At 27.6% G+C, this 19,520-nt stretch overlaps 2 protein-coding genes across 2 annotated transcripts; both read left to right on the top strand.

The window, feature by feature from the left end:
• Window positions 1-16,264: 16,264 nt before the first annotated feature.
• On the top strand, window positions 16,265-17,108 carry LOC122194830 (protein FAR-RED ELONGATED HYPOCOTYL 3-like). Its single transcript, XM_042896091.2, has 2 exons — window positions 16,265-16,405; window positions 16,500-17,108. Exons 1-2 carry the CDS (start codon window positions 16,265-16,267, stop codon window positions 17,106-17,108), a joined length of 750 nt encoding a protein of 249 aa, XP_042752025.2.
• A 21-nt stretch (window positions 17,109-17,129) lies between these two features.
• On the top strand, window positions 17,130-17,591 carry LOC122194831 (uncharacterized). The gene is made up of 2 exons (XM_042896092.1): window positions 17,130-17,139; window positions 17,209-17,591. Exons 1-2 carry the CDS (start codon window positions 17,130-17,132, stop codon window positions 17,589-17,591), a joined length of 393 nt encoding a protein of 130 aa, XP_042752026.1.
• Window positions 17,592-19,520: the final 1,929 nt, after the last annotated feature.

Below are 19,520 nucleotides of genomic sequence, written 5' to 3'. Positions count from 1 at the left end.
TTCAGAAGTCATATGGAAAATAGTTATTAGACTTATCCAAGTAGGAGACTGTTGGATTAGTGTCTAAGTCCATAACTATTTTGGTATGTACTTGACCCGATTATGAGCATGGTCCTTTTGGGTTGCCTTCACCATAGAAATATGTAGGGTGAATTAAGGAGAGAAAGGTTTAATTATGATTTATTAATATATTATAAGAATAATATATTAAAGGAGAAATCATAATGTTTAATTAATATTAGTTAAGAATTAATTAAGAATTAATTTTGTGGCTAAAAGAGATTAATTAAACTTAGGGGATTGGATATGTAATTATAAGATAATTGCAATTGGGCTATGGATTACCTAAATAATATAGGTTGGACGAATTCTATGGGAAGCCCATAAGGAATTCGTCCATGGGATATGTTAACGGATTCCATGGGCTGCTTAGGGCTTAAGCAACCAGATTAGGGTTTCCTAGTTGTAAACCCTAATAGCCTACATGTATATAAAGGCCCTCTATGCACCAAAAACGTGGTGAACACTTGGATTAGGGTTTCCAGCCGTTTTTGGTGCCACCCCTCTCTTCCTTCTTCATTCTTGTTGCTTAGTGGTGTTTGTGACTCCATTAGGGGTGCAACACTTGAGGCACTAAGATTTCTGAAGCTAAGGATTGATTTTTATTGCTATATAACAGTATAAGGTCAGATCTAAACTCTATTTTATGTTAATATGATTAATTGTATTCTAGATCTAGGGTTTATAGCTTTGGATATTCAATTGCATGTTCATTAGACCAACTAGATCCAAAAGCTATTCAAGTTTGCATGTACACCATAGGATTGATGTATTGCTCAAAACTCATCAATTTATTATTGAGGAAACCCCTTAGCAGTAATGTCCGTCCCGATGAAAATCCTAGATTAGGTCCCTTGAAATAGATGTTGTTTTAGGGATGTAAAGTGAGGATAATGGGAATGGGTAATCGGGTTATTGTTGGTTGGTAAAAGTAAATATAATTATTTGTTGCGGGTTGAAAACCCTATATGCTCACCAGGCTCCCAAGTCTGACCCACTCAGTTTATTTGTATTACAGGTAGTGGCGCGAGGGAATAAGATGGATGAATCATCAAGTTATTTTGTTTATTAGACTAGTTGTTATATGTAACTGTTGTATGGTCTATCTTTTGTTGTTTATGCTTTTGTGTCTGTATCGGAACATGACATCCCAAGTTTTGATTATATAATGAAAATACATTTCTTTATGAAATGCCTTGGTAAATATTATTTTATCATATTTTGTTTTTGGGAGCAAATTCCGCAACTCTTTTAAATCAAAAGGATTTACTCTGAAATTATTTTAAAAGCATAAATGAAACCGGTCTTTTCTGGCCGTGATTTTGGGGATGTCACAATTGTTAGGGAAGATCCTTAAGAATAAAGAAGATAATGGGGATGGGAAATTGGTTCAATTGTTTGATGATTAAACATAATAATTATATTATTGTGGGTTGAAAACCCTATGTACTCACCAGGTTTTCCAACTTGACCCACTTAGTCTATTGTATCATAGGTAGCGATGTTAAAGATACATTCTGCTGAGAGATTCAAGGAGTATTAAGCCACTAGTTTAAATTAAGGTAAGGCTGGTAAGATTTCGTTATGCTTATATTTCTTTATTGAAGATGGCACCCCAATGTTTTAATATAAATAAAATACATGGCTTCGGAAATGCTTTCATAACATCTTTATCATGTTTTCTGGGAACAAATTCTGCAATACTATTCTTCAAAAGGGATACTTTGATTTTTAAATAAGCATAAACAAATCAGTCTTTTGTCCGTGAAAAATAGGATCTCACACTAGCTAACCCTAATCTCTTGACTGAAGCAATATTGACCTTGAGTGTGCATTTTGGTGTTCTTGAAGGAGGAAGAAAGAAGAGGGAACCATCTTAGAAGAGTGGAGCACTTTGGATCTAGAATCACATCATCATTTTCCACGATTTGGAGGTAAAAAGTTTCAATCTTGATGAAGTTTTACTTAGATCTTGTTTAGCCATGGATTTATGCTCTTTTGGTCCTTTAAGCTTGGTATTATGAGTATGGGTTACTCTAATTCATATGAGTTGTAATTTCAGACGTTTTGGAGTGTTTAGATGCATAAAAATGTGATCTTGGCTCTTAGTTTCTTTCCATGAATATGCTAGAATGTCTTAATGGGTTAATAAGTTAGGGTTTTTGTTGTTGGGCACCTTCTAGACATGTTAAGTCATAAGTTGGAAACTTTATGACTTAGGACATCATTTATGGACTAGATCTGGATTTTGGATGGAAGAGCTTAATGAAATAAGTACTTTTTAGAAATGGTGGCTGGCAGACACGTACTCTGGGCATCCCAAATGGTATGCTACGCGTACATGATCAACCACCCGCAATCTAGTCAAGGTGCTTGTAGGCCCCACGTAGGAGCTAAGTATGCCCAACGTACTCAGCTGAGTTAACTCGACTTATTTTCTCGACTTTTGACTTTAACTAGATGTTTACCAAGTTTGACCTAAGGGCATTTTTAATGGTAGTTGAGTTTTGTCATTTTTCATGAATAGGTGATTGGTTGAGTTGATATTCAGAGCAGTGTCCTGTTCAGCTATCTTTTCAGATTGAGAGGTGAGTTTTCCTCACTGTACTTGTGGATCGAAGGCACCAAGGCTGACCCACTGGATTCGATATCCTTGTATATAGGATGTTGCTATGCTGTAGCAATCTGTTAGATCTGTATCTTGATATATAGGATGCTGTTATGTTGTAGTGATATGTTAGATTTCTATCCTGGTATATAGGATGTTGTTATATGGTAGTGTTCTGTAGATTTATATGACTACATGTACTTGCTTATTATTGACTGTTATGGTATATGTTGATGTGATATGGTTAGTTGGGTTGAGGCGGTCCTGCTTTTTGCTGAAGGCCAAAATACCTAGGGCGATCCGGATAAACTTAATGCCTGTGAGACTGTCTAGTCAGGATGAAGGCCCGAAGAGCGGTCCACATAGGCCGAAGGCTCGGTGCGATGATCCAGTCATGCTGAAGGTTCTGAGAGCGGTCCAGATAGTTTGTATGTCTGGCGCCAGCCCAATCATGCTGAAGGCGAAGTGTATGCATGTTGTTATTTGTATGGTTGTGTGTGATACTTTAGGGGAACTTACTAAGCTTTAGCTTATAGTTTTAGTTTTATGTTTCAGGTACTTCATATGACCATAAGAAAGCAAAGACATGATCGTGCACATCATCTTGGTTTTGATGCAACTGATTTAGGACATTCTGATATATGATTTCTACTTTTGAGAACAATGTTTTGTAAACGTTTGGTTTTTGATTTGGGGTTTTGATTTATCATTTTAACTCATAAAAAGAATTATTTCGGACATCAAAATACTCTCTCTATCTCTCTTTCTCTCTCTCTCTCTCTCTCTCTCCCCCCTCTCTCTCTCTCTCTCAACTTTTAGACATATTATATATGATGTCTGTCGTAAAACTGATGTACGTCGTCATTCTTTATCAAGGAAAGTCTTTTTTCAAATAGTTTATAAAAAATAAATATTTTTTGGAATATTTATGAAGGATGAGTTGTGTCCGAAAGTTTTACGTTATCTTCAATGGATTAGCAGTGGAATATAATCATACATACTTATAAAGCTAGCATTCTTTCTTGAATCTCATGCATTTGAAACCCCCATAAAAATTTGCCAACACCTCATGCATTTGAAACCCCACACCCTTTCACCTTCAGAATAATTAATCACACATAATCTCATTCCAAGAAAATCACACACTCTATAAGTTCAACACCTCATGCATTTCAAACCCCCACACCATTTCACCTTCATTATATATGTAGTTAAATTAGTACATTTTTCTTACAAAAAGTTGTCATTTGGTTGAAGATATTATGATTCAAAAGTTTTCATATAGTTGAAGCATTCACGATCCAAATATGATGATTTGAAGAAATGGGTTATGTCGCATCGATGATAATTGTAATATGATTTTTTCTTTCAACAAAAACAAATGAAGCTTTTCTATTCTTTCTTTATATTCAATTTCTCATTTGATCTTTATATGTGATTTGTATGTATTACTCAATCTTGAATGTGACTCTCCAAACATCAATGTTTTTCTTGGAATATCTTTCTCATTCTTCTTTTTCAAGAAAAACATTTTGATTGCAGGTTAGTGAAGAATCATCATCAAGTTTCTATGGTTGAATGGTGTTCAATAAAGAAAGAAGATTCTAAAAACGGATATAGGTTTTTTTTGTTTGAGCAAAGTAGACGAATGTTAATTTTTTCTTTTGATTTAAATGTATATTTATGTAACATTTTTATTTTTATATTCAACCACCCAATGTTCTTATTTATTTGATTGTAGTTTTTCTATTTTGATTATGTTTATTTTCTATTATTTTTTGTTGGGTTATCCTACACAAAATATTTACAAGACAATATTTAGAAGATAACATAATTTTTAACATTTGATATGTAATTATGATGACTTATCATGATATGTTCTTTATATGAAATTAATTTATCCATATTACTACGATAAGAATTACATATGACATTTACGGAAATATATATTATATGTGATTTGTTTAACATATATATGCACCTATGTATGTTATAAACTTATAATTAAATATCTTTATGTTTAATAATTGAAGGGATTAAAATGATGCATCAAAACCAATTATTTAGACGAATATAATAATAATAATAATAATAATAATAATAATAATAATAATAATAATAAATACACATTTCCAAGTACTATATTCATTTAAAATTCACACTACAACTCAAGAGTTTTCTAATTTATGTATTTTTATTAGTTACATCTCAAGAGTTTTTAACTTATGATTATTAATTAGTAATCACTAATAACTTTTTATTTTCCTTTCTTTTATAAGGTTGTAAAGTTTTGCTCATTAAAAACATTAATGTATTTAGAGATTTGTGATTTAAATATGAAAAGTTAATATAAATGTTATAATAAATGTTTTAGTGTTTTTATGTTATTAAAAGTTGTAGTGTTTATTTTTCATATTTATTATTATTCGTTGTATATATATCTTTTTTAATACAAATGTTATAATATATGTTTTTGTATTTTTATGTTACTAAAAGTTGTAGTTCATATTCTTTATTATTCATTTGAAACTCACACTACAACTCAAGAGTTTTCTAATTTATGTATATTTATTAGTTACAACTCAAAGAGTTTTTAACTTATGATTATTAATTAGTAATCACTAATAACTTTTTAGTTTCCTTTTTTTTATAAGGCTGTAAAGTTTTGCTCATTAAAGATATTAATGTATTAGAAGAGATTTGTGATTTTAATATGAAAAGTTAATATAAATATTATAATAAATGTTTTAGTGTTTTTATGTTATTAAAAGTTGTAGTGTTTATTTTTCATATTTTTTATATTCGTTGTATATATATCTTTTTTAATACAAATGTTATAATAGATGTTTTTGTATTTTTATGTTACTAAAAGTTGTAGTTTATATTTTTGTTCATACATTTTGTTACCCGTTATATATAGATTATCATATAATTTACACAACTTTAAACGGTTTATAAAATTATCAAATATTTGTATATATCACAATGACTTAAAAATTAAAACTATAATCATCATACTATATTATAAAGGAAACATTTTTTCTTTCACCACATTCATTTGAAACTCCCAACTTTTCATATTTTCATACAATATACTTAATTTATTAACTTAAATATGCTTTTAGGTTTAAACATTATCATAAATGGAAGAATTTGTGACTTATCAATATGATATATTTAATTTGTTAACTTCAATATATAGTTAAATAAATAACATACATTAATATATCAAATAAGCTTAAAAATTTAGTGTAAAATTTAAAACCTAAAGTAAAATATCAAATAATGTTTAAAAAGATCAATATATTTATTTTTTAACATAGTTAAAAGGAAAACATTAAATATAATAATAATAAAATAACCTAAACTGATGAATCAAATTAACAAAAAGGTGTCTGAAAACTATATTCTAACAATATATTTTTAACCTGTGCCGTGCAACGCGCATGAATTTGTCTAATATACTTATAAATGAAGCATTTTTTTCTTTCACCATATTCATTTGAAACTCCTATGCATTTGTTCTTTCACCACATTCATTTGAAACTTCCATAACTTTTCAAATACTTTCTAATAATGATTATAAGTTTTTTAATAAGGTTAAATAAATATCAAACCTAAAGTGTACTCATATATAAACTAAATTTCAATATTAAAAAATATCTTTACTTCTACTTATAAAGTTATGTTTTTTAACTTTTAACATATTATAGTTAATTTATTTGTTTTAACATATTGTTAGACGTAAAGCATTATCATTTTAAAACTACAACTTTTGAACAATTTGTATAAAATACTTAAATTATTAATTTAAATATAACATTAAAGGGTCAACCAAAATATACATTTTAGTTTAACTTAAACAACACAAAGAATATTTTGTAAATAGTTAAAAGTGATAAATTGTAGTGTCTTTCTAATAATGATTATAAGTTGGTTAATAAGGTTAAATAAATATCAAACCTAAAGTGTAATCATAAATAAACTAAATTTCAATGTTAAAATATTATCTTTTACTTATACTTATAAAGTTGTGTCTTTAACTATTAATATATTATACTTAATTTATTATATTTAATATGTTTTTGTATGTAAACCATTAACAGTTTAAAACTACAAATTTTGAAAAGTTTGGACAAAATACTTAAATTGCTAATTTTAATATAGCATTATAGTGTCAACTTCAATATAATATTCAATTCCACTTAAAAAACCCAAAGAATACTTTGTGGATACTTAAAAGTGATAAATTTTAGTTCTAAATGAAAAACTAAAATGTAATATCAATTTAACTAAAATATTTCCTTAATATACTTTTATAATCATTAAAAGTTTTCAAATAAGTAGTTTAAAATAACTTACAATAACAATAATTAAAAATAACTTTAAATAAATGATTATATTGTTACCTTTAAAAAAATAATGTTTGATGTTTTAAATAATTATAATGATAGAAATTAAAACAATAAGCAAATAAATTTTAAAAAATTAATTAACAATAACAACAACTATAAATAACATTAAATCTTATATTATATTTAATATTATTCATGAGTAACCCGCGAGTAGAAGTTATTCGAACGATTGAGATTATGCAGATATCATAGATGTATATATTATCATATAATATAGAATAATCAATATATTATATTAATTTAGTATACGAATTAATATATCAAATTTAACAACAACGTTATTGTTAATTCATGAGTAACTTGCGGATAGAAGTCATTCAAACGATTGAGATTATGTTGTTATAATAGATGTATATATATTATCATATAATTCGGAATAATCAATATGTTATATTACATTAGTATATGAGATTATAGGTGTTTTTGTGCAACGCACGGACATTCGCCTAGTATCTTATAAAGCTATCATTTTTCCTTTCACCACATTCATTTGAAACTCCCATGTATTTTTCCTTTCACCACATTCATTTGAAATTCCCATGACTTTTCAATTTCTTCCTAACAATGGTTATAAGTTGAATAATAAGATTAAATAAATATCAAAGATAAATTGTAATCATATACAAACTAAATTTCAATATTAAAAGAATATATTTACTTCAACTTATAAAGTTATATTTTTAACTTTTAACATATTACACTTAATTTATTAGTTTTAAAATATTGTTGAGTGTAAACCATTATCATTTTAAAGCTACAACTTTTGAATAATTTGTATAAAATACTTAAATTATAAATTTAAATATAACATTACAAGATCAACTTAAATATAAATTTTAGTTTAACTTAAATAACCCAAATGATATTTTGTAAACAATTAAAAGTGATAAATTATAGTGTCTTTCTAATAATGATTATAAATTGGTTAATAAGGTTAAATAAATATCAAACCTAAAGTGTAATAATAAATAAACTAAATTTCAATATTAAAATAACATCTTACTTCTACTTATAAAGTTATGTCTTTATTTTTTAATAGATTATACTTTATTTATTAGATTAGGATGTTATTGTATGTATATTATTATCAAGTTAAAGCTACAACTCTGAACATTTTGGATATAATATTTAAATTGTTTATTTAAATATAACATTACAGTGTCAACATAAATATAAATTTCAGTTCCACTTAAAAAACCCAATGAATATTTCGTGAATAATTAAAAGTGATAAATTGTAATGCTAAATGCAACAACTGAATTATAATCTCAATTTAACTAATTAAACTATTTCCTAAAGATATTTGTATAATCGTTAAAAGTTTTCAAATAAGTAGCTTAAAATAACTTACAGTAACAATAGTTAAATATAACACTATATAAATGATTATATTGCTACCTTTAAAATAAAAAAAATAATGTTTGATGTTTCAAATAATTATAATGATAGAAATTAAAACGTTAAACAAATAAATTTTAAAAATTAATTAACAATAACAACAACTATAAATAACATTAAACCATATATTGTATTTAATTTTATTCATGAGTAACTCATAGGTAGAAGTCATTCAAACGGTTGAGATTATATAGTTATAACATATGTATATATCATCATATAATTCAAAATAATGAATGTATTATTTCAATTTAGTATACAGATTATTATATCAAATTTAACAACAACGTTATTGTTATATATATATATATATATATATATATATATATATATATAGGTAGGTAGGTTCAAATGTTTCTCACATCTATTGTGTGCTAGAATGCACCAATAAGATTTGAGTAAACATTAAATGTATATTAAATGATATCCATATTTATAAATCCTTTTTATGGAACTTAATTTAATTCGTCATTAATGTCAATAATAATATTCTTTCAGAATGAATTCATATATAAAATAATAAGAGTGTATTCTAGGAGAACGAGAGTATATTCTACTAGAATACACCCTCATTCTTCATATTCCATATAACTTTATTGTATTTTAAGTGAGTGAGTCCTGAAATAATGTTATTGCTGACATAAAAACCTAGATACGAATTCATTCTGAAAGAATGTTATTGCTGACATTAATGACGAATTTAATTAATTTTCATAAAGAGAAAATTATAATTATGGATATCATTTAATATACATACAATTATGGAAACCATTTAATATCTATCATTATTTAATTAAATAATAATATAATTTTACTAAATTCCTATTGGTGCATTCTAGCACACAATAAATGTAAAAAACACTTTAACCTAGCCCTATATATATATATATATATATATATATATATATATATATATATATATATATATATATATATATATATATATATATTCTTATCTACCCTAATAAATAAAGATAATTTTGCTAAATGTCAACTTCTTATTGAATTTGACACATGTCATTTTTTTAGAATTTTAAAATTATTTTTTTTCCATTTGTCATTTTTGTATTTTTTTTTTCATTTTTATTCATCTTCCACCTACTAAATGCCACATCATAATAATTAATGGGAATTAATGTATATAGTAAACCTTCCATTTTTGAATTCTTATTTCTATTAATATATTAATGAATTCCATTTATGAATTTATATTAATTAGTTTTATTAGTATAGATTAATTAAGACAAATTACATAAATGGTCCTTATGGTGTATTCTATTTATTGTTTTTATTTCAAAAGTTTACTTCAAAAAATATTTAATTCTTTACACATTCATATTCAACATGATTATTTAAAACATGATAATAATTTTTATTAGTATAGATTTAATTACTTATTCATCATTTCATTTATATTTATTTCAAAATTTTACTTTACAAAATACTTAATGTCTACACCTTATACTTAACTTTTTTAATCAACCCGTGTAATACACAGGTCTCACACCTAGTTCTCTAATAAATGAAAGTTTTTTTGCCACTTGTCACACTCTCATTCATTTTGCTACATGTCATTTTATGGTTATTTTGAAATAATTTTTATTCCATATGTAATTTTGTGGTTTTTCTATTTTATTAAATTCCATATGGTATTTAAATTTAATAATAAATGCATATCAATTTCATTAATAGACTTTCCTTATAATTTCAAAATTTTAAAATAAAATGTGATTAATTTTCTTTGATTTTTTTATCTAAATGATTTGTTTAAATTTAAAAGAGAAAAAAAAACACTTTAATTTTAGTAATTCAATATTTTTCTCATTTTTTTATCATAAATTCAAATTTTTTAAATGTTTATACATATTTAATTATTTTAAATACACTCATATAATACATGAGGCTCACACCTAGTATATATATATATATATATATATATATATATATATATATATATATATATATATATATATATATATATATATATATATATATATATATATATATATATATATATATATATATATATATATATATATATATATATATATATTACCGGTAAAAGTATTAAATAGCTCAAAAAATTGTGATGATTTTTTTTTTTGAAATAAAAAAGTTTATGTTTAAACTGAAATACCCTAAAGTATAAGGTATTTACCTAATTAATTTTTTAGATAGGCCTACTAAATACGGTATATGTCTTTTTAGGAGAAAAATACTTAAATCTATAAATAATATGGCAACTTAAACTTATTTTGATTTATTTAATTTAATCCTCTAGACAATAACAATCTACAAATTTTCAATGCCAATCCCTTCCTTTTATTTTTGTCTTACAAAAAGGCCATGATAATATACAACTTTCATTAGGTCATGAATCACGAATACAGATATAAACCAATGTTAGGTACAATTTGCCCTTATGGAGGATCAAAGTGAACCTTTTATTGGTTTTGGTGGATAGTGGATACTAATTCTTTGGAGGACAAAACTCCCGTCCATCTTTGATTTCCAAAGAGTCATTTATTATTATTATTATTATTTCAGTTCCTTAAACCGTGCCTTTATCAGGTTTATATTTTTACTGAATATTGATCTGTTTACAGTGTCACTCGAAGAATTGTGATACGTTACAACATGCTAAAAGTCTGTATAATTACTGATTAATTTTTAAAATTGTTTTACCAATCAACCAATTGAATGAGGGCTTAACTAATTTATGGGTAGGACGTGACATGGGGAGTAGAAACAAACTTCTCCTATAATTTACATTTACACTTGACTCTTTTGGTCAAGGACACTGTCCAACTACCTCCCTGAGAGATTCTTAAAGCCCCCATTATTTGGTCAAGGACACTCTTCAACTTCTTCTCATAGCCCATGCCCCATAGGAAGTTTATTAGGGTTAAATATCATAATATTATTTTAAGAAAAATCTTTTTATTTTTGGCTTATTAAACATAAAGTCTTAAACTATTTTTGGCTTATTAACCTTCAAGTCTTAAACTTGAGTTTTTTACTATGAGATAACAAAAAACCCGTAATTATTTACACAAAAAAAAAAAAAAAAAAAAAAAAAAAAAAAAAAAAAAAAACTAGAAACTGCCAATATTTTATATATTTGAAAATTTTAACCGGTGATATTTTAAATAATCAAATGATAAAGATATGATTTATTTTAACAAAAATATAGAGTATTATCATAATATAATGTTATTGTGTTATTTTTGTCTGACAAAAAATATATTTTTTTAAACTTAATATATTTTTTTTGTATAATATTAGATTATCTCGTTATAATTTTGTTGTATTTTTTCAATCCGATGGAGGGTTGTCTCACAGTACTCTAAAAAAGAGAATATTATTTTATTGTATTCTTGTATTGATTATAATTTATTGTATTCTCTTTGTCTAAATAAGTGTATAATGTTACTCTAATATATTATCCTACTCTAATCTTACTTTTATTTGTGAGACATAAAGTCTTATTATTTATTTATTTTTTTTTATAATTTTCTTGTATTCTCTATGTATCACATTTATACTTATCTATGTATGATCTTTTATGTATTATTCTATCTTATAGATGATACTATTTTATTGTAATCTTATTTTATTCTATTATTATCCAATGCATGAATATAACTTTTTATTTTTGTAACTTTCCTATCAATATTTTGTTTTGATAATAACTATTAGATCGTGACTTTTTCTTACAATAAATGTTTTTTATAACTTTTTAATAGATATTATAATATTACAATAAGAAAAAACATCCATCAAACAATAATAAAACAGTAATGTAATGTCATTTGTCGTTATATATATATATATATATATATATATATATATATATATATATATATATATATATATATATATATATATATATATATATATATATATATATATATATAGGGTTCCTGTGATGACTCATTTTAAAGTGAGGATACTTTAAAAAAATTGAAAAAAATAAAAATTATAAAATCGAGCATACATCTATGTTTGAGAAAAAAAATTGCATCATTATGATCCATTATTAAATTTTAATGATCCAATTTTTTTTTCTCTCGGACATAGATCTATACTCGATTTTATGATTTGTATATTTTTTAGATTTTTTTTAAAATTTTTTTAAGGTGTCCTCACGATTTCTCACTTTAAAATGAGTCATCACCTGATCTTCTCTCTCTCTCTCTCTCTCTCTATATATATATATATATATATATATATATATATATATAGAGAGAGAGAGAGAGAGAGAGAGAGAGAATATAGTAAATTATAGTAAGATAATTCGCATATAAGACACGACACGACAAAAATACATGACAGGACAAAAATACACGACACGAAACGACAATTTATGACACGACACGACAAAAATACACGACACGAAACGAAATCGGGACGAAATCAAAATTCGAATTCGTTTTCGTGTCGTGTTCGTGTCAAGTATAAAAAACACGATGTCGTGTCGTGTTCGTGTTTACAAATTCACATGAAATTGACACGATTGAGCATGTGTTTGTCGCGTTTTCGTGTTTGTCGTTTTTATCGTGTTATATATGATTAAATATGAATTAAATAAAATAACAATTATGTAATATTATCTTTTTCGTGTCGTGTCGTGTTGTCGTTTTTTAATTGATTCGTTTTCGTGTTAGTGAAAAAAACACGACATCATGTTATGTCGTGTTACAAAAAACATTATCGTATCGTATCGTGTCAGACAAAAACACGACACGACGACCCGATTTGACAGTCTTATCTTCACCAAAGGCTTCCCATGTCATTTTCACAGATTTTCAATATAGTTTAAGTGTACAGTTAAAACATCCCGCTCAAATTGCGGGGGGCCGTATTAGTGTACGTTTTTTTCGTTGTATGTATTGTAGATTAACCCAATTAGTTTGTTAGCCAAACTTGTTATGTAGCCCATATATCTCATGTACTATGTATTTATATTGGTCAATCTATGAGAATCGAAGATCACGGAAAATAGCAAAGCGTAATAAACTTAATTAGACATGTCCTTTTTACTTACTTTAAGTATGTTTCTCTATAAAAATGGGTAGGTGTACGTTAAGTGTAATATCATCTATCAATTATCCTTTATCCATTATACCAGTAAAAATATAAAGCAGATCCTTTCAGCAAACTCTTGTTAGTCACATTTGTTTAGAGCTTTGTTTTCAAGTTTTAAAAGAAACAACTTTTTTCTTTTGTCCACTTATTCTTGATTATGGTTGTTATCATATTCTCTATGTTTTATAATTCCGCACCTAAAGTTTTATTGTTCGAGCGTTAAAGATTGCAAAATGATCTTTTTTGCTCTTGAATTTTTTACAATTAGATATTAAGGATTAAGAAACTTTGTAACGCTTTGCTGTAATTGACTAATTTCTACATATCTAATTTGTTTGATTGAACCATGTAAATGATATTGAACACTCTGTTAATTTTGACCAAGGTCATAATTTTCTGTTTCCATGCTTTTCTTTTGAATTTACAAACATAAATATTTCTATGGTATAATAATATGTTGAATACTTTTTGATAGTCTACCTCACATAGTAGACAAAAGATCGTAGTAATTTTTATACTTAAACGGGTGCACCAACAAATACTTTAAATAGGGTCTTAAAAAACTAAAAGTTACAAGCGTATTAGTTCAAACAAAAAGAAGAAAAAAATCCCTTTTTTATTGCATTTGTATATTTTTTTGGTAATTTTGTACAGCTGGGCTTTTTTGGACCATCCAGGAGTGGACCGGGTCGGAACATGCGTTTTTTTTTTTGACAAAATAAAGATCGATCTGGACCTCCGGCCTCCGGGCATAAAAAAGGGTGAATTTTCTACCCTTGTTTGATAATACGTGGCACATGAAGCTATCTGTAAGTCAATTAAAAATATTAAATTACTTTTATCATTGGGTAAATATACAGGGGAAAATTCCAGAAATGATCAAAAAGGGACGTTTGAAGTAAATAATCTAAGAAAAATATTTCGAAAAATAACCAAGGGATCCGCACCTTTACGGATCCATTAAAGGCTCTGCGGATCCTCTACAGCTCTAAGAAATCTTTGTTTTTTTATTTTTTTTCGTTTTTTTGTGTTCATTTTCGTTTATTAATAATAATTTTGTTTTTTTAAATACAATAATACCTTATATGATAATTATATAAAAAGTTCTACAAAAAAATGTTAAAAATACTAAAATGTTTTATGTAATACGTTTGCCTCTGATGAACCGAAACACCTCTGCGGACCTTGAGTTTTTTAATTTTTATTTTTTCGTTTTTTCTATTTTTTGTTTTTGTTTATTAATATTAATTTATTTTAATATACTAATAACTTATGTTTTATGTAAAAATTTTGACAAAAAAAGTTAAAAATAATGAACTTATGTTTAATATCAGTCCACATAACTGTTTGAGAATTCAAAGAACTGTTATCAGCAGATCAATGTACACCTCTGCGGATCAGTATACACCTCTACGGATCAGTGTACACCTCTACAGATTAGTTATAGAAGTTATAGACATATTTTAGTGGGTTTTTGTGAGTTTGTGAGTTTCAATTACTAGTAGAAGTTGTTTTTTCATTGAGTTTGTAGAGAGTTATTTGTAAAATGAGTTTTATTATTTTGTGTACGGGAGGGTCTTGACAGTTAGTTAATGGAGACGAGGTTTACGTTAAAAATAATGTGAAAAACCATGGTTTAAATCTTCCTCTTAACATTGACCATGAAATGTTATTACAAATGGTTAGAAGTAAGGCAGGTGTGCTAAATAGTCATATATGTTTGTCTTTTAAGCACCCGGAGTTAGGGTATGTCATGGAGTTTGGAGATGAAACTGATGTATTTCAGTTGAGACATATCATGTCTAAATCAAAGAAGACGGTGCATTTGTATTTAACGGTGATAGGTGAAGAAGCTGAAGAACAAGCAGTGGTTAACAACCACTTTAATCCAGCAAAAACTAATAGAGGTCGTAGAGAAAGCCAATGTGATGGAAACCGTTCAAGGGGAAGGGGAAATGAAGTGTCCGTGGGTTATGAAAAAAAAGTTTCGGTTAATGATAATTTTGTATCTGATAATGATACTTTTGTATCAGATAATGATAAAGAAGCAAACGTGGGCATGACTGAATTACAACATGATAATTTGTTTGAGTTTGGAGAAGTTTCTGAAGTTGATGATCAAAGATGTGAGGAAAAATCAAATGAATGGTGGTCGGATGATAAGTACACGAAACATAAAACTGCTTTTAATCCATGGTATTGTATTCCTTCTATTCCTTATTGTCCAGAACCTATTCTTGAACCTGGACCATTTCACAGTTTAGGTCCGAATGATAAATTAATTGTCAATCAAACCTATAACACCAAAAAAGAGCTAGCATTTGTTGTTAAATTGAAAGTTGTTAGAGAAAAGTTTCAGATAAAGGTTTACAAATCTTCAAAATCTCGGTACTAGGTTGTTTGTATGCAAGAAAACTGTTATTGGAATTTATACGCATCTCTCATTAAAGGAACATAAATGTTTGAAATTAAGACGTTTAATGACGAGCATACATGTTCTTTATTACTTATACGCCCAAATCATAGGCAAGTAAATAGCGAAGTTGTGGGAACAATAATACATGACATTACGGGTCAAGGAAGTTTGAGAGTTTGGAAGCCTAAAGATATAATTAGAGATATGAATGTTTTGCTACAAATAAATATGAGTTATTCACAAGCGTGGCATGCTAGAGAATTTGTACTGGGATTTATGATGGGGACCCCCGAAGAAAGTTTCTCCAAACTTCCAGTTTATTTTCACAATCTGAAGAAACATAATCCTGGTATTATGGCGTACATAAAAACTGATTCGGAGGATCGTTTTGAGTATTGCTTTTTCGCTATTGGATGCGCGGTAATATATTTTTAAATATATTTGTTATTTTCTTAAATGTTCATAAACAAATTATATTGTTGATATATTTATGATTTTTATATTGTTATTGCAGATACGTGCTTTCAGAGAGTGTTGTAGAAAAGTTATTATTATGGATGATGTTCATTTGAAGGGAAAGTACAAAGGCACCATCTTGCATGTAGTGGCCATGGATGGCAACAATCAAATCTTGCCTATTGGGTATGGAATTTGTCCAAAAGAAACTACGGATTCTTGGACATGGTTTCTTGAAAAACTACATGAATGCATTGGTGACGTGGAAGGTCTGACAATGGTCATAGATAGGGCACCCGCAATTGATGTAAGTATTCAAAATGTTTTTCCAAATGCTCAACATGGATTGTGTGCTTTTCATCTAATAGGAAACATAGTCCACACCTTTGGAAAAAACAAAAAAACTGCAATTTTGTTTTGGAAGCTGGTAAAAGCTTACAAAACCACTGAGTTTGAATTCTATTGGGGGAGACTTCGTAATATAAGAGATAATGTAGCGACATATCTCAGTCAACTTCCACGTGAGAAATGGACCAGAGCGTATTACCCTACCACGATGTGTGATTATATGATCTCAAATAGTGCGGACTCCATGAATGTTGTATCAAATAAAGCAAGGAAGTTGCCTATATTACCACTTCTTGAGTTCTTTTGCGCACTTATGTAGAAATGGTTTTACAAACGATAGATGACTGCAGGTATGATTATGTTTATTTTTAAATTATATGATAAATGTCATATATAATAATATATGTTTGTTTTAACAGAAAAAAGTACAACAATACTTATGAAGTGGGCTGAAGATATGGTTAAAAAAAATAAAGAGAGGATTCAAGGATGGTCGGTATCCAGTGTTGACAATACAACATATCAAGTGCATGACTTCAAAAGTGGTGGCATAGTGAATTTGAGGGAAAAGACTTGTTCTTGCAGATATTGGCAACTAACTGGTTTGTCATGTGGTCATGTGATAATGATTTTAACGCACTTGAAAATTGATCACTGTGGGCATATGGCTATAGATGCATATAAAATTGAAACATATCGAAGAACATATGAGCAAGCCATATACCCTCTTTCAAAACTTAGTGATTGGGAGGTTCCGGATGACCTTATGGTTATTAATCCTCCTGTGATGGAAATACGATAAGTTGGTAGACCAAAAAACACCAATCGTATTCCCTCTCAAGGCGAAGAACCAAAAATAAGAAGGTGTAGTAGATGCCATAATGCAAGGACATGTAAGGAAATCGTTCCAAATAACCAACATAAAAGTAAAAAATATACTGGGGTGTTAGGGAGTGGGACAAAAGCGAAAGAAGAGGAACCAACGCAAGCGACCGAAAATCAATGGCAACATGATCTAGAGAACCAATTGACGCAACATACCGAACAACAATGGCAGCAGTAGCCAGACAACCAATGGATACAACAGACTGAACATCAATGGCAACATCAGCCAGACAACCAATGGACACAACAAACCGGAAATCAGCCACATAACCAATGGACGCAAGGGATGGAATACCGACCGCAAGAAAAGCCACAGAACCAATGATAGGGTTGCACCGAGTACCAATGACAGCAACAGTCAGATAACCAATGGACGCAAGCGATAGTAAACCTAGGGGCACAATCAATATAAAACTCATGGACGGAATATGAAAACAAATCAAAGTTTTTCGTGGTTCGATTTGAATGAATGAAGTTTATTTCATAGTATGTTTATTATGAATGTTGTATGTTTATGTTTTCTAAAGTATGTTTTGTAACCTATAAAAAACATGAAATATTTGTATAATTTTAATTAGGTTATTTATATGCACCGATTTGTATTACGTTATTTATATGTATTTGGTTTGTATTAGGTTATTTACGAAACCAGTTGAGTTAACTTCTACTTTATTCCATATAACATAAAATACAAAACAGTAAAAAGACATGAAAAACATACATCAGTAGCAAACGTATTACATAAAACATTTCATTATTTTAAACTTTTTTTGTCAAATTTTTTACATAAGATATTAGTGTATTTAAAAAAAATTAATATTAATAAACAAAAATGAACGCAAAAAAAAAACGAAAAAACGAAAAAAGTTTTAAAAACTCAAAAAACAAAGATTCCGCAGAGCCTTCAATGGATCCACAGAGGGTGCTCTACGGATCCTTTGGTCATTTTCCAAAATTTGTAATTTCTTGGTTATTTTTTCAAACCACCTCTCCTTTTTGGTCATTTCTCGAATTTTCTCAATATATAGTCGTGAGTTGTAAGTAGTTGTGAAGTTAGTTTGTTGTAATAATATATTTAAGATCTTTATAAATATTTATATAATATATAAAATAAATAAAAATAATGTTAACGTCCAACATATCTTGTAATAATGCTAAAAACGTTGAGTAGAATTGGGTTTTAATAAGTTAACTATTATTATTATTATTAAACTAATTCTCATGTTAATAATAATAATAATAATAATAATAATAATAATAATAATAATAATAATAATAGTACCTGAAAGTGAACCTCTAACAATCACCCAACATGTTCCGAGATCAGTCTTAGTTCCGAAATGAAAGATGTTCTAGAGTAGATAAAGAAGAAGATTTGGCGTCAGGAGTAAAAGCTTATGGTACGAAGTGAATGAAGTCTGAGATGGTGAAGATGTTCCGAAATCAGTTTGTCCGTCTACATTAATTACTTTTGTTATTTTGCTTGATGTAACGTATCATAAGACTTGGTATATTTTGTCAACTTAGATAATCAGAGTATCACGAGTAACTCTATTATCCGGTTCTATGTATGCTTTTGGGTTAGTACGATGTAACACATTCTCATATTTAATGAACATTCAATGACAAATCATAGTGACAGATTGCTTCACCAAAGATAGATATTTTCATATTTACTTCACTTGCACATTTCTCTCATATCTTTCTTTCAAACATTCCTAGTGTTCATTTATTGACTTTACTTGATCATATTCACTGTCTTATATTTAATACTTAAAGTACTATGTTGGTTATCATATTCAGACTTGATTGGTCTTGCCAGACTTGACTGGAACCATTAAGTTGG

Source organism: Lactuca sativa, chromosome 6 (genome assembly GCF_002870075.4).
Source record: "Lactuca sativa cultivar Salinas chromosome 6, Lsat_Salinas_v11, whole genome shotgun sequence".
In the NCBI taxonomy this organism is placed as follows: Eukaryota; Viridiplantae; Streptophyta; class Magnoliopsida; order Asterales; family Asteraceae; genus Lactuca; species Lactuca sativa.
Note: the sequence above shows the minus strand (reverse complement) of the source record. Positions and strands in the feature narration are given on the sequence as shown.